Here is an 18,252-nt window from a genome sequence, read left to right on the forward strand (position 1 = left end):
GCCTGGGAATTTCTGCATTTGCTTAATCCATTTAATATTTTAGCAATCAAGTTTAAAGAAAAATCACCCCACAGCCTGCTGCGTTTTGCATTTCAGCAAGTTCGAGCAAGCTGCCTCTGCGGGACAGCCAGGAACCTCCCCCAGGAACTCCGGCCGGCCGCGGCCAGAGCGCTACGCATTCTTTGCCGGCTTTTTTGGCTACGTGCGTGCGGGGAGAAGCCGCGGCTCCGAAGGGTGCTGACTGGGGAAATGAATCACGGGAGGCGGAGGTCAAGAGCAAGGAGGCTCATCTGAAGAGAATTTCTTTGCTGGGTTCATTTTGGCTCGAGCTGACTGTCAATGTAGTTCTCAAGTGGATTCACTGGGATTTATCGGGCCCTGAAAGACTGCCAAGAGGAATCAAAGGCACCCGCATCCCTGCCCTGGAGGACATGGGATTTCCGGGCCTTCAACACGGCCTCTGTTCTGGTTGCGGGAGATTCAGAGAGCCGCCCCGAGCTTCCCTTCGCACCCTTTTTAATGCAGTGACATTTTCCTTCTGCTTGCACCTCAATGCCTCCACCAGCCAACTAGGCTCCCGAGACCCCAACGGGCGTAGCAGATTCTGGCAAAGTAGGGATATGTGTTGGAACTACGGTCTCACCACAGCTCCTCCGGGCAAGGCACGTGAGATAAAAAGTGCTTGAAAATGCAACAGCCGCAGGGGACCTCAGAACTATGAGCTGCCGCCGCCTTTCTGTGCACTATGTGACCAGAGACTTAGTGAGGGGCGGTCAGTCATGCCAGCTCTCTTAAAAGGAAGCTGATCCAGAATGTTCCACCGGGCAGGTCCAACTTGGAGAATTCGGTGCTTAAATTCAGCTACTGATTAAAAAAATAATATAGACCTTATCTGGGATGGAATTTCTCTCTGTCTGTCTGTCTGTCTCTCTTTGTGGTACTGGGGATTGAACACAGGGCCTTATGTATGTTAAGCAAGGGCTCTACCACTGAGCCACATACTCAACCTTTCATATCTCTCTCTCTCTCTGCCTCTTTTTTCTTTACCTTTTATTTGGTTTTTTCGAGGTAGGGTCTCGCTCTAGCCCAGGCTTACCTGGAATTCACTATGAAGTCTCAAGATGGCCTCGAACTCACAACAATCTTCCTATCTCTGCCTCCCAAGCACTGGGATTAAAGGCGTGCGCCACCACACCCGGCTTCTCTCTCTCTCTCTCTTGAAGTAGTAACTTATTCTAGTACAGGCTGGCTGACTTGGAACTCACTCTGTAGACCCAGGCTGGCCTCATGGCAATCCTCCTACCTCAGCCTTCCAAGTGCTTGGGATTAATTTTGTGAGCCAACATGCCCAGCCTCTTTCTAACCAAAAGTTAATTTCATGGGAGCACTATAGAGAAAGAACCAAATGAATTCTTATCTTTCATGAGTAGAGCACAACGTCCAGGACACTTACTGGAGGACCTGCAAAACACAAGCAGAAGAGCTACCTTTAGCATCAAAGGCAGAGAGGGTTCCTGCCACGCCCCCTTCCTCAACCCAGCCCAGCCCAGCCCAGCCCAGCCCAACCCAGCCCAGCCCAGGACCAGGCTGCTTATTTTGGGGTGTGTGTGTGTGTGTGTGTGTGTTGGCATGTTCTTGTGTGTGAGGAGGACAATTTTGGTGTCTGTTCTTGTTTTCTGCCTTGTTTGAGGCAGGTTCTCTTATTGTCCACTAGTCTAGCTTGCAGGTGAGCTTCTGGAGAATTCTCCTGTGCCCGCCTCCCTTCTGGGGATCTGCAATGGGGAGTCATGCTTGCAAGGCAAGCACTCTATCCACTGAGCAATTTTCACAGTATTTCCTGCACTGACCCTATAAATGATGTCCGTAGCAAAGCCAAGGAGAGGTGCCTTCGTCCTCGCCGGGCTGGGGTGGGCTTTTCAGTGGCAATGACAATTCATGTCAGTTCATGTGCTCATCTCACAAGGCTCCTCATGGTGGGTTCTGGAAACCCAAGTATGATAGAGACCTTGCTAGGCTGATGAACAAGTTTTTTGGGGCTGGTTCCTTTTTACAGAGAGAGAAAGAGAGAGAAAGAGGGAGAGAGAGAGAGATGTGGTAGAGAAAACGTTTTGGATTGAGGGGGAACTGGAGTAAGGGCATGGGATATGTGTGGCTGAGCAGAGACGGGGCGGGTGCTGGGGTCCAGCCCTGGGTTAGGGGACATGAGGGAATTGAAGGGAAGTGTTTAGAAGCTGCGGTTCGCCCATGGCAGTCGAGGTCTCAGAGAACACTCACAAAAAACCCCGAGGGGGCCTGGCCTTACAGGTCTCTTACAGTATCTCTATTACTGCACTCAACTTTCCCAACAATTTTTTTGGTAATAGTTTTGAGGAAAGTAGGGGCTCACAGAGAAGCCACTAGTCCAAGATCCTCCGTATCCTTGAGTTTGGCATTGTGGATTCAATCACTTGCAGGCTAAAAGTACTTAAGCAAGCAGTACCTGCAGAAGATGAGCCATGAGTTAGGAGGGAGCCCAGCCATGGGTATGAGAATACAGCGAAGGTCTACAACTGCACAGAGAGAAATTAGAACGAGCTGGAGACAGGCCATCAACACACGGACTCTGACCGGCTGTGCTAGGCAAATACTTTGACTTCAAGGCATAACATACCCTGTGGAGGCTGCTCACCTCACTGACACAATCAAAGAGGGTTCTGGACAGGAACTTCTAGAAATGTCAAGCTCAGGGGTGAGTCCAGGGCTGGGCCCTGGCGGCTGCTGCCTTCGCGCTGGGGTTAGGACTCTGGACCCTCTGCTCAGGTCCCTCAGACCCTCCCGAGCGTCCGTGCTCAGGTGCTCGAGCCGGTGCTTGGCAGCCCCTGCCCAAGTCCACTGTAGCAGACAGCTTCAGGTTGCTGGGATGAACTTCCAAACCAGACACAGTTACGGGAGGAAGGGAATTTATTCAAGTTTACAGGTCGAAGAAGCCGGCCCCCTTTCACAGGTCCATGCAAAGAAAAACCACGACCACACCACCAGCAAGCACACTCCAGGAACTCCTAATGGCAGAACTCAGGCTGGACCCCAGGGTCCACCCACACTGGCACCTCCTCTAGCCAGGCAGCCGGAGGTCTAAATTACAAGCCTTAACAAACTCCTGAATCTATGGAGGCACATTCATTCAAAGTACCACATCCATGATCCCTCAAACCCTCCGGAGTGTCCGATTGTCCATGTTAAACTGCTAGAGCTTAGAACAGTTCATTCATTCAATTATTTTACTTATTTATTTGAAAGACAGTCAGACACACACACACACACACACACACACACACACACACAGAGAGAGAGAGAGAGAGAGAGAGAGAGAGAGAGAGAGAATGGGTGTGCTAGGGCCTCCAGCCACCACAAATGAACTCCAGATGCATGTGCCATCTTGAGCATCTAGTTTATGTGGGTACTGGGGAACCAAATCTGGGTCCTTTGGCTTTTCAGGCAAGTGCTTTAACCACTAAATAATCTCTCCAGCCCTAGAACAGGTTTTTCTATTTCTTTCTTTCTTTTTTTTTTTTTCTCCGAGGGAGGGTCTCGCTGTAGCCCAGGTTGACCTGGAATTCATTACAAAATCTCAGGGTGGCCTCAACCTCATGGCGATCCTCCTACCTCTGCCGCCTCCTGAATGCTGGGATTAAAGGTGTATGCCACCATTCCTGGCTTTAGAATGGTTTTTCAGTTAGGCTTACTTTGAAAAATTTTGAGTTTAATTCAAATGTATGTCAATATCTTCCAAAATAAGGTAGTACTCAGAGATAGTCATTCTGATCAGGTGGCTTAATTTTGGAATATTCAGCTTGAATACCTTGTTAACAAATGTCTTTGACTTAAATCTAACCCAAACTTGCAACATTATTCTCTGTACATTTTCATTATATAGTGTTAATAAGCTTAGCTTCAAATAAAATAATTAGGCTATTTGTTTCCCTTGCCTTCTTAAAAAACAAACCTGTGCCTGTACCAAACACGTACGTATATTTTTCTTGTCATCGTTGCCTAGGCGATGCATGTATAGTGAGAACATTACATATCCTTTACATTGCACTGGGCATCCCGAGTCATCTACAAATGATTCAAGGTATTTGGAAGGATGTGTCAGTTTCGTGTAAGTACAATCCCATTTTATTATTTTCATTTTTCTTTTCCAGGTAGGGTCTCGCTCTAGTCCAAGCTGACCTGGAATTTACTATGTAATCTCAGGGTAGCCTTGAACTCACGGCAATTCTCCTACTTCTACCTCCCGAATGCCGGGATTAAACGTGTGCGACACCACGCCCGGCAATCATCCATTTTATATAAGGAGCTTGAGCACTCACGGGTCTCATGGGTAGAGTTGCTTAGGGGTGCAGGGCATCCTGGAAACGGGCTTCCCAGCTCTCCACAGTACACTGGACAAATCCCTGGGCTCTCAGGAGCTCGGAGAAGTGGAGCAGGCTATAGACGAGGGAGGGCCGGGGACAAGGAGGGCCAGCCAAGCGCAGGGCCTGCTTCGGTACTATGGTCTGGGGCGGGGGGCTCGATTCTAAGGGCAATGGGGATCCCTGAAGTCTTCTGCGTGGAGGAGGGGAGACTGGAGATGCTTGGCAGAGAGGAGAGGTGGATGGAATGAATGGTGGCGAAGGATGTGTGTACACAGGAGGGTGATGGTTAGGGTTCTTGGCTGGGAAAACAGAGCTAGTAAACTGAAAAGTGGAAACATGGAGGCTGTGGCTTCCCTGGGTCTGGACTGGAGGTAGAGCCGGGGAAGGAGAACCGTGCACTCTGCGCTTTGGTCAGTGGCCTTGCTCCTGTCTTCCCGGGAAAACAAAATCCGTGGGTCGGACTCACTATCTCCTTTTGTTTGTTTTTAACTTTTTGTTGTTTTGTTTGTTTTCTGAGGTAGGGTCTCGCTCTAGCCAAGGCTGACCTGGAATTGACGATGTACTCTCAGACTGGCCTCGAACTCATGGCAGGCCTCCTATCTCTGCCCCCCCTGAGTGCTGGGATTAAAGGTGTGCACCACCATGGCCGGCTTGTTTTTAACTTTTATTTATTTATTTATTTATTTATTTATTTATTTATTTGAGAGTGACAGACACAGAGAGAAAGACAGATAGAGGGAGAGAGAGAGAATGGGCGCGCCAGGGCTTCCAGCCTGTGCAAACGAACTCCAGACTTGTGCGCCCCCTTGTGCATCTGGCTAACGTGGGACCTGGGGAACCGAGCCTCGAACCGGGGTCCTTAGGCTTCACAGGCAAGCGCTTAACCGCCAAGCCATCTCTCCAGCCCTGTTTTTAACTTTTTATCGACCATCTCCATTCACGTAGACAACATGCCATGATCACCATCCCTCCCACCACCCTCTCCCCATTCCCTTCTTCTTTCCAACTAGTCTTGCTTCTATTTTGATGACATCATTTCCCCTCTCCTAACTGCAGGTTTTGTGAAGGTAGAGTCAGCCACTGTGAGGTTACTCTCGCCTGTTGTCGAGGCCAGAGGTGCACACCCACCTGTACCTGCACCTGCAGCTATCTCTACCTACCCCCATGCCTGGACTTGCACGTGCCTGTATGTCGGCACCATCCTCCCCTCCATGCCCCTCAGGTCAGCTGACCCACTCCAAGGAAGGCCAGTTTCTCCTCTGCCTTTCCTGAAGCCCTGCCCTGTCTGCTTACCCTTCTGTCCCGGTCATGCATGCCCACCCAAGCAGCTCCTTCCCAGCAACTTGGAAATCTGCTCTGCTTCCCTCAACCATCCTTTGGTGGCGTCCCTCCGTCGTCACGGCCGCCTCAGGGGCCCCTTCCTGAGCACCGCGTTGCCTGACTTCCATGGTCTCCGGTGCTTCAGTTCCCACCTCTCTGTAATCTGACCGGGCTGCACCCCATTTCTCCAGCACAGCGGCTCTCTCGGAGGCTCAGCAAGATGCCCCCTCGCCAGTGAACCCCACCACTCCTTCTCTCCCTCGCTTTACTCACTCTCTAAGCAGCTGCACCCACACACTGCTAACCACTGTGCTAAGTACTGGGGACCCAGCAGTGAAATGACGGACGTCTCCCCGGCTCACCCCAGTGCTCTCTGGTGAGAGACTAGGGAGCCGGGAGAGCTGTGAGAAGCGAATCACCTGGGAGGCGGTGCGCATGGCGGAAGGAAAGGGGCATGGGGGTCTCCACATTGGGGAGGGGTCCACAAGAAGATGCAAAGGACACCCAAGCAAAAGCCTGAATGGAGCAAGGCGGCTGGCCCTGATGACCCTGGGGACGCATAGCAGGCAGAAGGACCGCCCTGTGCACAGACGTGAGGGCAGGAGAGAGGCTGCTGTGTTAAAGGCAGGCCAGAAAAGGCCAGCAAGAGTGGAGAGGGCTTCAGAGAAGCAATGGGGTCATGGCGACACTGGTAAGGACCTTGGTGCTTGTGTTTTTTTTTTTTTTTTGAGTGAGGGTCTCATGTAGCCCAGGCTGACCTTGAAATCACTGGGTATCTGAGGATGATTTTGAACTCCTGAGCTTTCTGGTCCACCGTGAGTGCCCGGAGTATGAGCATGTGCCACCAAGCCCAGCGCTCTACCAAACGAGCTGCATGCCCGGTCCTCGGTGGCCATTTTTAGGAAGTTGCTTTTTCTCTGAGATGGAGAGACTTGCGTAAGGGGGCGGGCGAGGGCGGCAAGAGTAGAACGAAGAGGCTGGCGGTGGCACGGGAGAGGTGGCGGGGGTCACGGTGAAGGTGTGGGAGTGGATTCTGGGTTGGTGCTGAAAGTGGCACTGAGAGGGTTTCGCGACAGATTGGCAGTGGAGAGCGAGGGGAGCAGGTCAAGGGAGATGGCATGGTGTTGGCTGAGTCACTACTGAAAGGGCGCAGCTGCACCTGTAGACAGCAGGCTGTGCTGGGCAGATTTCACTGGAGAGACCCGGCTGGCACACGTGACACTCTGGGACACCCCAATAGTTAGAAGTTGGTGAGAAGAGAGGGACGGCATGGAAGTCAAGCGGAACGAGTGTCTTGCAGGGTGCACCATGATCACAGGCAACGGCTCACGTCAGAGGAGGACCAGGCCCTGCATCCAGCAACACAGCCCACACCCTAGCACAATGGGAGCTGATCTCGGGGAGCCGGGAGAGAGGACTGTGGTCGGGGAGTGCTTTGGAGGAGCTCTGCTACAGGGAGAAGCAGAGGGGCTGAGTGACTGCTTTGGGGTGTGTGGGCCCAGAAAAGGGTATTTCTTTAAGATGGGATACGGCAGGATGTGTGAGGTGGGAATCAGTGAGTGAGGTAGGAGAAAGGGGGACGCCTGGAGCGGAGCAATGCTACTGAGGAGGTAAAAGGTCCGGAGCTGGTGCAGACACAGGCGCACGGTCTGTCCATCCCTGGGAATGGGCAGGAGACCAAGGGCTCCATGCTGCTGGAATTGAGATACAGGAGGAATACCCCTCTCTCTCTGTACCTCATTTTTTCAGAGGCCAGGTCTCACTCTGGTCCAGGCTGACTGGGAGCTCACTCTATAGCCCAGGCTGGCCTCATGCTCTCAGTGATCCTCCCACCTTAGCTTTCTAAGTGCTGACATTAAAGGTGTGAACCACCAGGCCCAGTTGGAAGCTCTCTCCCTCTCTGTAAGGTAGAGTCTCACTCTAGCCCAGGCTGACCTGGAATTCACTACGTAGTCTCAGCCTTAAACTCATGGTGATCCTCCTACCTCTGCCTCCTGAGTGCTGGGATTAAAAGCGTGCGCCACCATGCATGGCTGGAAGTGTCTTTTTTTTTTTTTTTGAAAATAGTTTTAAACATTTATTTACCTGTATGTTGTATGTTTTTGTGTACATGGGCATGCCGGGATCTCTTGCTGCTACAAAGGAACAGAAGATGCTTGCATGACTTTTTGCATCTGGCTTTATGTGAGTGCTGGGGAACTGAACCTGGGCCAGCAGACTGTGCAAGCAAGTGACTTTAACCACTGAGCCATCTCTCATCCTGAAGCTCTTGACTGTGCTTGGTGGTGGAGGAAGTGTGCTCGTATCTGAGGAGATGACGTCACCTCCTGGCATCATGAAGGGTCACCAGGCATGCGGGCTGAGTTAAACCAGCTGGTGTGTGGGAAGCTGCTGGGTACTGGTGTATAGCACAGGCTGGGTTTTAACATGGGTGAAGCTTTTCTGAGCGAGATTTAGGGGTGAAGAAGGAGCAGGGGAGCTGGGGGATGGACAGACAGTGATATTCAAGCTGGAGGGGGAAGGAGGCGAGGTGATGGGATCCCCGGATTTGAAGATGGTGAGCAGACAGGGTTGCGCGGGAGTGACTGGTGTGTGAGAGTTGGGACTTGTGGACGCTGCTTTTGTTGGTGGTGAGGCTTGGGCAAGACCATGGAAGGGAGGGGCTGAGGCGAGGGGAGCGAGCTCATGCAGGCGAGGAGTCCAGGCAACTCAACGGCCGGTGACAGGAAGGGCTTTTATGTGGACATTCAGACTTCGGAGAGGGGGAAGGGGGTCGGAGAGGGGGAGATAGAGAAGGCTCTATGAACAGGTTCAAAAGTGTTCTTAGATAGGATGAAGTCCTGGTGTTCTATGGCCCAGTTTGGTGACTGTGGTTGGCAATAATCTACTATGCATTTCCAAATAGCTAAAAGAGAAGATTTTGAATGTTCCCAACCCAAAGAGGTGATGACTATGTGTGGTGATGGACACGCTAACTTCTCTCATTTCAAACTGTATACAAGCGTCAAATAGTACACTGTTCTCCATAAGCATGTGTAATTGCTGAAAGGCAAGTTAACATCAAGCAAACATAGAAACCCCTAAAAGGAATTGGAAAGATAACAGAAATTCACCGGAAGCAATGCTGGAGAGACAGCTAGTGGCCCAGGACTGACGTCTAGCAATGAGCTGCGTGTGCCTACAACCAGGTATGGTTTCTGGTATGGTGACCCCCCCCCATGCTGTTTTTCAAATGCAAATGTCTTCTTCCTCACTGTCCACTGTTGGGGAGCCCCAGTGCTCTTGGGCCTCACTGCAGCGGTCTGTACTCCCTAGCCCTCCACCTGAGCAGGGCCCTAACCCAACAGTACAGGGAGATGCGATGGGAAGATGGCTGGCACGTCAGCTGAAAGTTCTTGGGAACAAGTGAAGTTGGACCTATGCTTTAGCAAGCCCAGGATAAATCCAAAAAGGACCAGAGATTTTCATGTGAAAAAAAAAAATCATGAAAAGCCGGGCGTGGTGGTGCGCACCTTTAATCCCAGCACTCAAGAGGCAGAGGTAGGAGGATTGCTGTGAGTTCGAGGCCACCCTGAGACTACAGAGTGAATTCCAGGTCAGCCTGGGATACAGTGAGACCCTACCTCGGAAAACAAAAAACAAAAAAAAAAAGAAAAAAGAAAAAAAAAGAAAAATCACGATCCACCTAAGGGAAAAAAATGTGGGAAAATGCCTAACTTTGGAGAGGGGCAGGATTTTCTGATTAACCCCAAAGCCCCCAAAGATATGTCTGATCCCATTTCATAAAATCAAAAAATATGTGCAAGGCAGAAAGCTCTGTCAGCAAAGCCAAAGACCAAACCAGAAAAACATCTAATTCATGTCACTAAGGCTGGACACACTGACGTACCAGCAGATCGACTCTCAAGTCAGTAGCAGGCTAACGGAAAAGTGGTGTAACTGGACACGTGGGTGGAGGGCCCATGGGTCAGAACATGCCCACAGCCTTCACGGACATGAGCCACGAGGCCAGCCTCAGTTTTAGTAACAGAAACGAAGGTCACTAATGTTAAGGAAACATTACAGAGCTTTAATCAGCCATGAAGAATAAAGTTATGTAATTTGAAGGCAAATGGGTGGGACTGGTGATCGTCACGTTAAGAATGGCAAGTGAGACGCAGAGAGACAAATACGGCAAGTTTTCTCGCATCTGTGCGGTCCAGATTAGAGCACATGCGCTCAAACGTGGCAAGAGACTAGGAAGGGGACTTACATGGCAGAGAAAAGGTCTAAGGCCGGTAGGGGAGCAAGAGAAGATAACGGGAGGAAAAAAGAGATATTCACATGGAACCTAGAACAAGTACACACAAAATATGCAACCCAAAAAGGAACAACTTGGGGGAAGGATCGCTAGGAATGGCACAAGGGAGGTAATGGGGTGAACATGAACACAGCAGAATGATTTATGCACATGAAACTCTCATTAATAAAATTATTTTATATAGCTATTAAAATTAATTCAGATTTTTATTACTATTTATTTGAGAGAGAGAGAGAGAAAGAATTAGGAAGGGAGGGAGGGAGAGAGAGAAAGAAAGAGAGAGAGAGGGAGAAAGAATGGGTGCACCAGGACCACTAGCTGCTGCAAACAAACTACCGATATATACATGTGCCACCTTGTGCGTCTGTCTTATGTGGGTTCTGGGGACTCGAACCTGGGTCCTTTGGCTTTGCAGGCAAGTGCCTTAACTGCTAAGCCATTTCTCCAGTCCTAATTAAGATTTTATAGTCATGTCAGGTTGGAAAAAATGACAAATATCTGATGAACTACCATGACAAGACAAGAATAGTTACCTTGCATATTGGTGATAGAGGATAAATTGAAACATTCTTTCTTTTTTTGTGAGGTAGGGTTTCACTCTAGTCCAGGCTGACCTTGAATTCACTATATAGTCACAGGGTGGCCTCGAACTCATGGTGATCCTCCTACCTCTGCCTCCCAAGTGCTGGGATTAAAGGTGTGCACTACCACGCTTGGCCGAAACATTCTTTTTTTTGTTTTGTTTTTGGACGTAGGGTCTCACTCTGGCTCAGGCTGACCTGGAATTCACTCTGTAGTCTCAGGGTGGCCTCAAACTCTCAGTGATCCTCCTACCTCTGCCTCCCAAGTGCTGGGATTAAAAGCGTGCGCCACCACGGCCAGCAGAAACATTCTTTTTTAAAAAATTACTTCTTTATTTCTATGCGTGTATGTCCATCTGCACCAGGGTCTCTTGCTACTGCAGATGTCTGGCTTTATGTGAGAGATGAACCAGGGCCAATAGGTTTTGTAAGCAAGTGCTTATAACTGCTGAGCCAACTCCCCAGCCCAGACCTGCTGCTGCATGGTCTTTCAGCATTTGCTGCCTTCCCTCACGTACCTCGGAAGCTTGCTGCAAGAAAGTGCAAGCCAGGCTCCCGGTGTGCGGAGTTCTGAGAGCAGAGCCCAGGGGCTGCGCGTGAGGTTCAGAGAGCTAATGACGTGCAACTGAGCGGCCCGCTGCTCACCGAGCAACATGCTCCGGCAGCTGTACTCTGCTTTCTCAGCCATCTCCTGAAACCCCTACGGCCTCACGTGGTGCGTTTCACACAAGAGGAAACTGAGGCTCAGCAAGGTCACCATGAGATCCATGTTCTCTTCTCACCTGCGCAGTGGGATCTTCCACCTGATGAATGTGGGCACAGAGAAACTGGCTTGGTGAAAGAACCCTAGTGTGTTCTCAGCTTCCTTGAGGTCTCTGGGAAGGTGGTGGGTACAGACGACGGTGGAGGCCAGAAGCAGCCTTGTGGGATGTCATCTGCAGTCTCCCAGAGGCAGCCAGCGTGGGAACCGAGTGCTCCTGATGGACTCCAGGTACTGGGACAGTCCACATCTAGTCCCCTGAACATGCCGATCGCCACTTCTCTGCAGCCCCACTGCCCCTGGGACCTTAGATGGCCATCACTTCATGCCAGTATTAACGTCACAGAGGCTTTTCAAAATGGCCAACCTAGGCCTGGGAGATGGCTCAGTAGGTAAAGAGCTTGCCACACAAGCAAAAGGACTGTGTGCAAAGCACTCACACAGTGCCCGGTGCTGCGGCATATGCCCAGGGTGATCAAGGCAGAAGGATTCCCGGGGCTCAATGGCTTAGTAGTCCAGCCAAAATGGTGAGCTCCAGGTTCAGTGAGAGACCCCGTCTTGAAGAAAGTGGAGAATAATTGAGATACCTGACATTAACCCCTGCACATGCATGCACACTGGCACACACATGTACTCCCCCCACAGACACACACACACAATGCCCAACCCCTTCGTGGGGCTTCCTATGGCACATGGATGGAGTAAAACTGAAACTTCTAGAAAAGCTCGTCTGTGTTCCCCAGTCCTCGGGAATCCCTGATGCCGTGGGCCACTGCCCTCGGCCCACGCGTCTCTCTCAGCGCATGCTCCCTTGGCTTACACACTCACCCCGGCCACGTTCTCATGGCCCACAGGGCACGGCTTCACCATCACTGCCCAGGACAAGCTTTCTACAATGGTGGCATCCAAAGACATTTCTAGATCTCTCACCCCTTAGTTTCTGTCATACCTTCCAGGCATTTTCTGTGAAAGTCATGTGACACTCTTTTTTGTTTGTTTGTTTGCTTTTTGAGGAAGGGCCTCACTCTAGCCCAGGCTGACCTGGAATTCCCTATGTAGTCTCGGGCTGGCCTTTAACTCACAGTGATCCTCCTACCCCAGCCTCCTGAGTGCTGGGATTAAAGGTGTGCACCACCACGCCCAGCCTCATGTGATAAGTCTTTATTTAAAAAATATTTTTCAATATTTTTATTTTTATTTATTTATTTGAAAGAGGGAAAAAGAGAGAGGGAGGGAGGGTGAGAGAGAGAAAGAGAGAGAGAGAGAGAGAGAGAGAGAGAGAGAGAGAGAGAGAGAGAGAGAGGGAGAGGGAGAGAGAGAGGGCACACCAGGGCTCCCAGCCACCACAGACAAACTCCAGATGCATGCGCCACCTTGTGCATCTGGCTTAGGTGGGTCCTGGGGAATCGAACCCAGGTCCTTTGGCTTTTCAGGCAAGTTCCTTAACCCCTAAGCCATCTCTCCAGCCTCTCTTGTGATATTCTTTAATGATTAAACCCATTTATTTGAGCATGGATGACTGCCTGTCAAACGAACCAGCTAGGCAGCTCTCTGAGCATATTTGCTCGATTCACGCAGTCACCCTGCTGCCCAGCTCAGGCCCTGTCAGGCACCAACACTTAAGCAGAAGGGCAGGAGCTGACCGGTGGGCTGTCACCTCTTGTAGGTCGGCGACACTGTTGCACTTTGTCATGTAATTTCTGACCGACTCAGCTACTGGAAATGAACTCTATGGCCTGAAGCAATAGGCATCTGAGAATGATGGATGGGGCAGGGGACACGCCCAGGTCTGTCAGGGGTCCCTGCTTAGAAAGTGAGACTGGCTTAGGACCCCCAGCTGACTGAGCACGAGTGGTCCCCCGTGGCCCAGCTCCATGTGTGTTTCGCATCCCAGCCCCTTTTCACACAGCTTTTCAACATGTGTTCCAAGCACGGGAAGGTGGGAGCAATTAGACAAGAGGCAGATGACTTGGGAAATAAATAAAATGGCTGGAAGAAGCACAGGGTTCAGTGATGCTGGGGCCTGTTTCATGGAATGAATATGATCAGACAGGACTCCCCAAGTTAGGAGCTTTGTCCCCTCATGCCTCCATGGGGACAGGAAGGAGGGACACCTGGGTGGGTGGGCTGCTTTCTCAGAGCTGGCAACCGAGCAAAGGTGGGTGGAGGGTCTGCATGTTCTTAGCTCCTCTAGGGACAGCCATTCTCAGTGCCTTCCGAGAAGCTGCTTGGCCTTCCTGGGGAGTATTTCCACAGCCTGGCAGGATCTGGCCCACAGCAGAGATGGAGTTGGCCTTGTGGCTTGAGGGTGCGGGGTCTCTGTCCCTGCTGCCAGCCCCACTGCTGCTCTCTGTTGCCCTGGACTGCCGCAACCCCCTGCCTACTACCTGCCCTCCTTCACCTGGGCAGGTCCCTGCTTCGCCCACTTCGTCAGCCCAGGTGAGATTTCACACCTGGGTTTCCAACTCTCAGAAAACCAAGCCCACTTTTGTTCTGAGCTCACGAGCTTTCCACCATGTTTCTTGGTACTAAGTGGTCCAAGGCTTTGTAAACCCAGCCTGTGGGTAGAGGAGAGGAGGCTGAGGCGAACTCAAAGGCATTATGGGGTGGTGGGTGGGGGCACTGCCAGGGGTCGTCTTCTCTGCCACTCTGAAGGGCGCTCAAGATGCTGCGTGCGTGAAGTGTGCAGGATGGCCAGAGCACAGAAGAGGTGCCAGAAACCCAGCGTGGGCTGGAAATAACCTTTATTCTCCCACACTCACGTGCACATGTGCACACGCCTCAGGACTCAGGGAGAACCGAGGCACAGCTGGTGATTTCCCACTGTGTGGTTTTATGTTGAGGAACTAATGGTGACCGAACAAGAGATCCCAAACATGCTTCTATTTACATGGCTTTCCAGAGAGCCTCGGCATTTGGCCGTGACGGGACCATCAGTCACAAAGCTGAATCTCTGGACTCCACTGTGACGCAGGCCAGTCTGGGCACGAAGGGGCCCGGGTAATTACACCAGACCTTGCACAGGGCAGTGCTGTTGAGTAGAAGTTTGGGTGCAACGTAAAGGCACTGGAAGAATAACAGCTTCCCTCTGGGTTATAAGGAACCCCCTGGATTCCAAACCCCGCGGTTTTCATGGTTCTTACATAAGGGGTGTAGTACTTGAATATGACCCTTCTTCCCATGTTCCTGAGTCATCTCTAGGTTATTTTAGAATTCCTACATGCTGTAAATGACATGTAACTAATTGTGCTGAATAGGCTGGGAAAATAACAAGTAAAGCAGTTTGCGCATGCTCAGTACAGACACAAGCACTACATGACAATGACGCAGACCTTGACTTTCACGGGCCCTGCGGCTACAGAGTGACAGCTTAAAACCACCCACGTGACATCAGTAGTTCCCAGTGTTGTCACAGAAGTGTGCAAGCATCACCACAATGCAACGTCACTCAGCCTTCATTGTTAAGAGGTGGCTTTGCTGAATAGGTTCTTGGGTGACTGTGCATGCGTGTGCAAGCAAGTTCATGTGTGTGCATGTGTGAGTGTGTGTGTGTGTGTGTGTGTGTGTGTGTGTGTGTGTGCATGTGTTAGACTGGCTGCCAGTGAGTCTCAGGGCTCTCCGGTCTCCATTTCCCCAGCCTGGGATTCCAAGCACAAGCTGTCATGCTTTGCTTTTTAAAAATGTGGGTTCTGGGCTGAAGGGATGGTTTAGAGGTTACAAGGAGAGACAGACAGAGAGAGAGAGAGAGAGAGAGAGAAAGAGATTGAGAGAGAGAATGGATATGCCAGGGCCTCTTGCTGCACAACTTTGTGCAACTGGGGAATTGAACCTGGGTTTGTAGACTTTGCAAGCAAACACCTTAACTGCTGAGCTATCTCTTCAACCCTCCATATTTATTCTTTTGGATAGGTATGTTATTGGTCTAACAAATTTTTTGGGAGAGAGAGGCAGAGAGAGACAGAGGATGGGCACACCAGGGTCTCCTGCTGCTGCAAGTGACTCCAGATGCATGCACCATCCTGTGCATCTGCCTTACTTGGGTCCTGGGGAATGGAACCTGGGTCCTTTCGCTTTGCAGGCAAGCGCCTTAACCACCAAGCCATTATTCCAGCCCCCTCTTTCTCTTTTCTCTTGCTTTGTGTCATGTGGCCAAGGATGGCCTCGAACTTGTGATCCTCCTGTTTTCACCCTTAGCTTTGGGACTGCAGGCAGGAGCTATCACGCCTGACCACCCATGTTTCCTCAAAAGGTTTCGTGCTCTTTTCTGCTTCTCTCGTTGCAGTTTAAGGTGCTTCACACGCCTCTGCCTCTGCTCATCTCTCTTTTCTCCATTTCTCTTGGCTCTTCAGACCACATAACTGCTGCCAGTTTATCTTTGACTTCTCTGATTCTTTTGAAAGTTCAAGTCTACAGGTGAACCTCTCTAAGGAATTCTTAATTTTGGTAAAGCCCAACCTTTCTTTTTCACTTGCTTTTGGTGTCACATGTAAGAAACTATTGAACAACTGAGGGTCACGAAGACGTGTTCTTATGTTTAGTGTGAAGACTTTACAATGTAATGTTTGGGTATATGATAAAACTTGAGTGGCTATTGTGGATGGTGTGATGAAGGGGGTCTAACATTGTTCTTTTGCATTTAGGAACCCTTGTCAAAAACACATTGAGGCTGGGCGTAATCCAGGCTGGCACAATGGCTCAGTTGGTAAAGAGCTTGCCATGCAAGCGTGAAGATCCCAGTTCAGATCTCCAGCACCCATGTTAAAAAAAAGCCAGCCAGGTTTGGTGGCGCATGTCTTTAATCCCAGTGCTCGGGAGGCAGAGGTAGGAGGATCCCTGTAAGTTCAAGGCCACCCTAAGACTACATAGTAAATTAATTTCAGGTTAGCCTGTGCTGGAGTGAGACCTTACCTTGAAACAAACAAAGAAAAGACAACCAAAACCAAAACCAAATTGATGGCTAAGGAAGGGATTGATTTCTAGGTTTGAATCCTACTTCATCAGCCTCTCATGTTAGCATTGCTCTGTACGCTGTGGCTCTGTCTTGTGTTGAAACTGGGAAGGGAGAGACCATTAATTCTGTTGTACCTTTTTAAGATGTTCCAGCTATTCTGGATCCCTTGCACTTTCTTAATTAATTTTAGGATCAGTTTATCAACTTCTGGAAAAGAAAAGCAGCTGGGATTTGTATGGACTGTAACCAACAGAGAAGTCTGTGGAGTAGTCACCTACAAACGCCGCCCAGCCCACAGTCAGGAGCGGGGGGCGGCCCCTCGCCTGTGCCTGCCTTATCTACCTTCAGCACATTTGGCTGTTTTCCGTGCACAGATATTGCCTTTATTTTGTAAAATGAATTCCCTATTTAACTTCTTCCAATTTTCATCCGTAGAACTGCTGTTTTCACATTTGGATTTTTGGTTCCGGGGCTGAAACCCAGTACCTTGCATGTGGTAGAATAGGATTTCCCAGACCACTTTCAGGTTGTTTTTTTTTTTTTTTTTTCCTGAGGTAGGGTTTCACTCTAGCCCAGGCTGACCTGGAATTCACTCTGTACTCTCAGGGTGGCCTGTGCCTCCCGAGTGCTGGGATTAAAGGTGTGCGCCACCACGCCTGGCCACTTTCAGATTCTTTATTGCTAGTGTGTAGAAAAATACACTTGACATTTTTGTATGTTGGTTTTGTATAATGAGACCTTGCTGAATGTGTTTAAATGATTTATTTATTTATTTATTATTTATTTATGTGAAAGAGTAAGGGGGAGATAGAGTGGAGAGAGAAAATGAATGGGTGTCCAGGGCCTCTAGCCACTGCAAACAAGCTCCAGGTGTATGTGCCACCTTGTGCACCTGGCTTTACATGAGCACTGGGGAGTCAAACCTGGGTCCTCATTTATAGGCAAGTGCCTTAACTATTGAGCTATTTCTTCAGCCTCTTCATGTATTTATTTATTTATTTATGTATTTATTTATTTGATAGAGTGAGAGAGAAAGAGAGAAAGAGAGAGAGAGAGAAGAGAGAGAGAGACAGAATGAGAGAATGGGTGTACCAGGGCCTCCAGCCACTGCAAATGACCTCCAGATGCATGTACCACCTTGTGCATCTGGTTTATGTGGGTCCTGGGGAGTTGAACCTGGGTCCTTTGGCTTTGCAGGAAAATGCCTTAACCACTAAGCCATCTCTCCAGCCCTTCTTACCTTGGTTATTGATTCAAAGTCTCTCACTGTATCCATAGCTCACAGATCTGGCTGGACAAGCTGGCTAGCACGCCGCAGGGGTCCTCTTGTCTCTGCCTCCCCCACACCAGGATTGTAGGCATGCACCACCATGCCTTATTTTGTTTTTAAAACATTTTGTTTATTTATTTATTTCAGAGATAGAGAGAGAGAGAAAGAGAGAGAGAATGGGTACAGCAAGGCCTCAGGCTACTGAAAACTAAGTCTAGACACATGTGTGCCACATTATGCATCTGGTTTGCATGGGTCCTGAGGAATTGAACCTGGGTCCTTTGGCTTTGCAGGCAAGCACCTTAACTGCTAAGCCATCTCTCCAGCCCTAACTTTTTTTTTTTTTTTTTTTGAGGTAAGGTCTTGCTCTAACCCAGGCTGACCTAGAATACACTATGTAATCTCAAGGTGGCCTTGAAGTCATGGCAATCCTCCTACTTCTGTTTCTTGAGTGCTGGGATTAAAGGTGTGTGCCACCATGCCTGGATGGATTTTTTTTTTCTAGGTAGGGTTTCACTCTAGCTCAGGCTGACCTGGAGTTCACTATGTAGTCTCAGGTGGCCTTGAAGTCACGGCTACCTTCCTACTTCTGCCTCCTGAGCGCTGGGATTAAAGATGTGCGATCCCATGCCTGGCTCTGCAGTTTTTTAAACATGGGTGCTGGAGATCTGAACTT

The 18,252-nt window shown here is 49.9% G+C and overlaps 1 protein-coding gene across 1 annotated transcript in view; it reads right to left on the reverse strand.

Moving 5' to 3' along the window:
* Nucleotides 1–18,252, reverse strand: part of Col23a1 (collagen type XXIII alpha 1 chain) — a 346,534-nt gene that overhangs the window by 61,762 nt on the left and 266,520 nt on the right. The window contains exon 4 of the mRNA XM_045152308.1: nt 1,454–1,461. Coding sequence (XP_045008243.1) covers nt 1,454–1,461 — 8 coding nt within the window. The remainder of the gene's footprint in view (nt 1–1,453; nt 1,462–18,252) is intronic.

The sequence above is a fragment of the Jaculus jaculus genome, chromosome 6 (assembly GCF_020740685.1).
Source record: "Jaculus jaculus isolate mJacJac1 chromosome 6, mJacJac1.mat.Y.cur, whole genome shotgun sequence".
Taxonomy (NCBI): Eukaryota; Metazoa; Chordata; class Mammalia; order Rodentia; family Dipodidae; genus Jaculus; species Jaculus jaculus.